The sequence below is a fragment of the Rhea americana genome, unplaced genomic scaffold (assembly GCF_003343005.1).
Source record: "Rhea americana isolate MKP2758 unplaced genomic scaffold, rheAme1 scaffold_718, whole genome shotgun sequence".
In the NCBI taxonomy this organism is placed as follows: Eukaryota; Metazoa; Chordata; class Aves; order Rheiformes; family Rheidae; genus Rhea; species Rhea americana.
Genome location: NW_028186888.1, coordinates 24,478 through 26,232, shown reverse-complemented (window position 1 = coordinate 26,232; position 1,755 = coordinate 24,478). Strand labels below are relative to the sequence as shown.

The 1,755-nt window shown below is 55.8% G+C and overlaps 1 protein-coding gene across 1 annotated transcript in view; it reads right to left on the bottom strand.

The window, feature by feature from the left end:
• The window catches only part of LOC146586095 (capping protein, Arp2/3 and myosin-I linker protein 2-like), a gene marked incomplete at its 5' end in the record, with an annotated part of 29,410 nt that overhangs the window by 3,371 nt on the left and 24,284 nt on the right, over positions 1-1,755 (bottom strand). Inside the window, 2 exons of the mRNA XM_085321848.1 lie at positions 4-171; positions 721-824. Coding sequence (XP_085177974.1) covers positions 4-171; positions 721-824 — 272 coding nt within the window. The remainder of the gene's footprint in view (positions 1-3; positions 172-720; positions 825-1,755) is intronic.

Genomic DNA, 1,755 nt, shown 5'->3' with positions numbered 1-1,755 from the left:
CGTCTGCTTTTGGGGGCTGTGACACTGCCCTCAGGCTCCTTCTCACACCTTGAGCCCCGGCTGGACTTGGGCTTCTTGAATGCAAAAAAGTTCCCAATTTTCTTCTTGAGAGTGCGAGAGCTTGAGGATGCCAGAAGGGCTGATCCAGGGCAGGTCCCCTGTGCTGTGGGGCTGGGGAGAGATGAGGCATTGGGAAATGTTAGGTCAGGGCTGCCGAGCGGTTGTGTTTGACCCAAGGACCCCGTGCCAGCCCTGGATGCTGGGCTCAGCCAGCCCTGGGTAGACCTGGGGAAGCTCTCACAGCATGGTTCATCTAGACCCTGGTGGATCATTCCCTCCTTGTTGTGGGACAGACCCCCACAACTCTTATACAACTGTCCTCCTCCCAAAGCTTGTGGGAAGCCAGCCCTGCCTGCATCTCACCCAACAAGTGCCTTCACAATGTYCTCCTGCCAGTTTGCCCTTGAAAATGCTCTCTGAGGCCAGGCAGAGCTCTGCCCTACCAGGTGCCTAGGGTAAGAAGTGYTGTGGTGCTGTTTTCCCAAGTATCCCTTTACCACTTGGCCCTGACCTTGAGCCAGCAATGTTTGCATGGCAGTGTGGATTGCAGGTGGTGGTAGTCTGCAGAAACATGGTGCACCAGGGGACAGGAGCATGCTGGCGGTGCTGGCTGCTGGGCCAGCACTACTGAGAGGACTGTGGGCACCCCCTTTCACTTACRGCAGGTCCTCTGTGATGAGCTTCTTGGTGAAGAAGTCCTCAAGGCCCTCATCCACACGGGTGATGCTCCTGTCCTCACTGTTCTCACAGGCCACAGGCTGCACCTGCAAGCAAGCATGGCCATCATCTGGGACCAGGCCTGAGCAGCAGGCGGACAGCAGTAGATACATCTCCCTTACCCACCACCTCCTGTGAGGCCACACAGACAGGCAAAATTATACACCATGCATGCATACGTACATATGCATCATATACAGGCGTATCCTGTCCCATGCATGTGCACGTGCAGACCTCTCTGCTATGCTGGGAGGAGGCTTGTGGGTGCCAGTGCAAGAAAGGACCTGGAAACCCTTTGGGCTGGATGGGCTGGCACCTCCACAGACCAGGACGTCCCCTTCCCTGTTCCATGCATCTGGCCTTAAAGCCAAATCGGGATGTCATCACACTGTGACCCAGCCAGGATCACATGATGACTTGGTGCGTCACCATTTTGTCAGGATCCCTAGATCTCCTTAGCTTGTTGCCAGCCTTTCACCTTGCCTGAACAGCCACTGCAATTCCCCTGCAGTGGCCTCCTTGGCCCAGCATTGCCCTCCTCTGCTGCATCACACCAGGACCCCTGCTGTGTTGCGCTGCCATGTGCTGGGCRCTCATGCTGCTGCTCAGCACTGTGGAGAAGGTCTGGTGCCCATGTGCTCTCTCTCTAGCTCTCTRCCCATAAGTGCCTGTGTTGCAGGATGCCCATATGGCTCCACAGTATATTTCCGACCCTCCTTGGGGGCACATTGTGGCAGATCCTGCCTTTGCTCACCTTGTGGGTACTGAGCATCAGCAAGGACAGCCCTGGCCCAATGTCAGAACCAACTCTTGCAAATGATCTATAGCTGGGTCAGTCGTTTGTATGCTGTCCTAGACTCTTGGGCAATGTGGAGAGGAAGACTTTGGCAGGAAGGTTCCTTGCTTTGAGAACCAAGGAATGGACACTTACACTCCCTGCTCCTGATGGAGCAAGTGGCTGGAGGCCTAGGAGAGAAC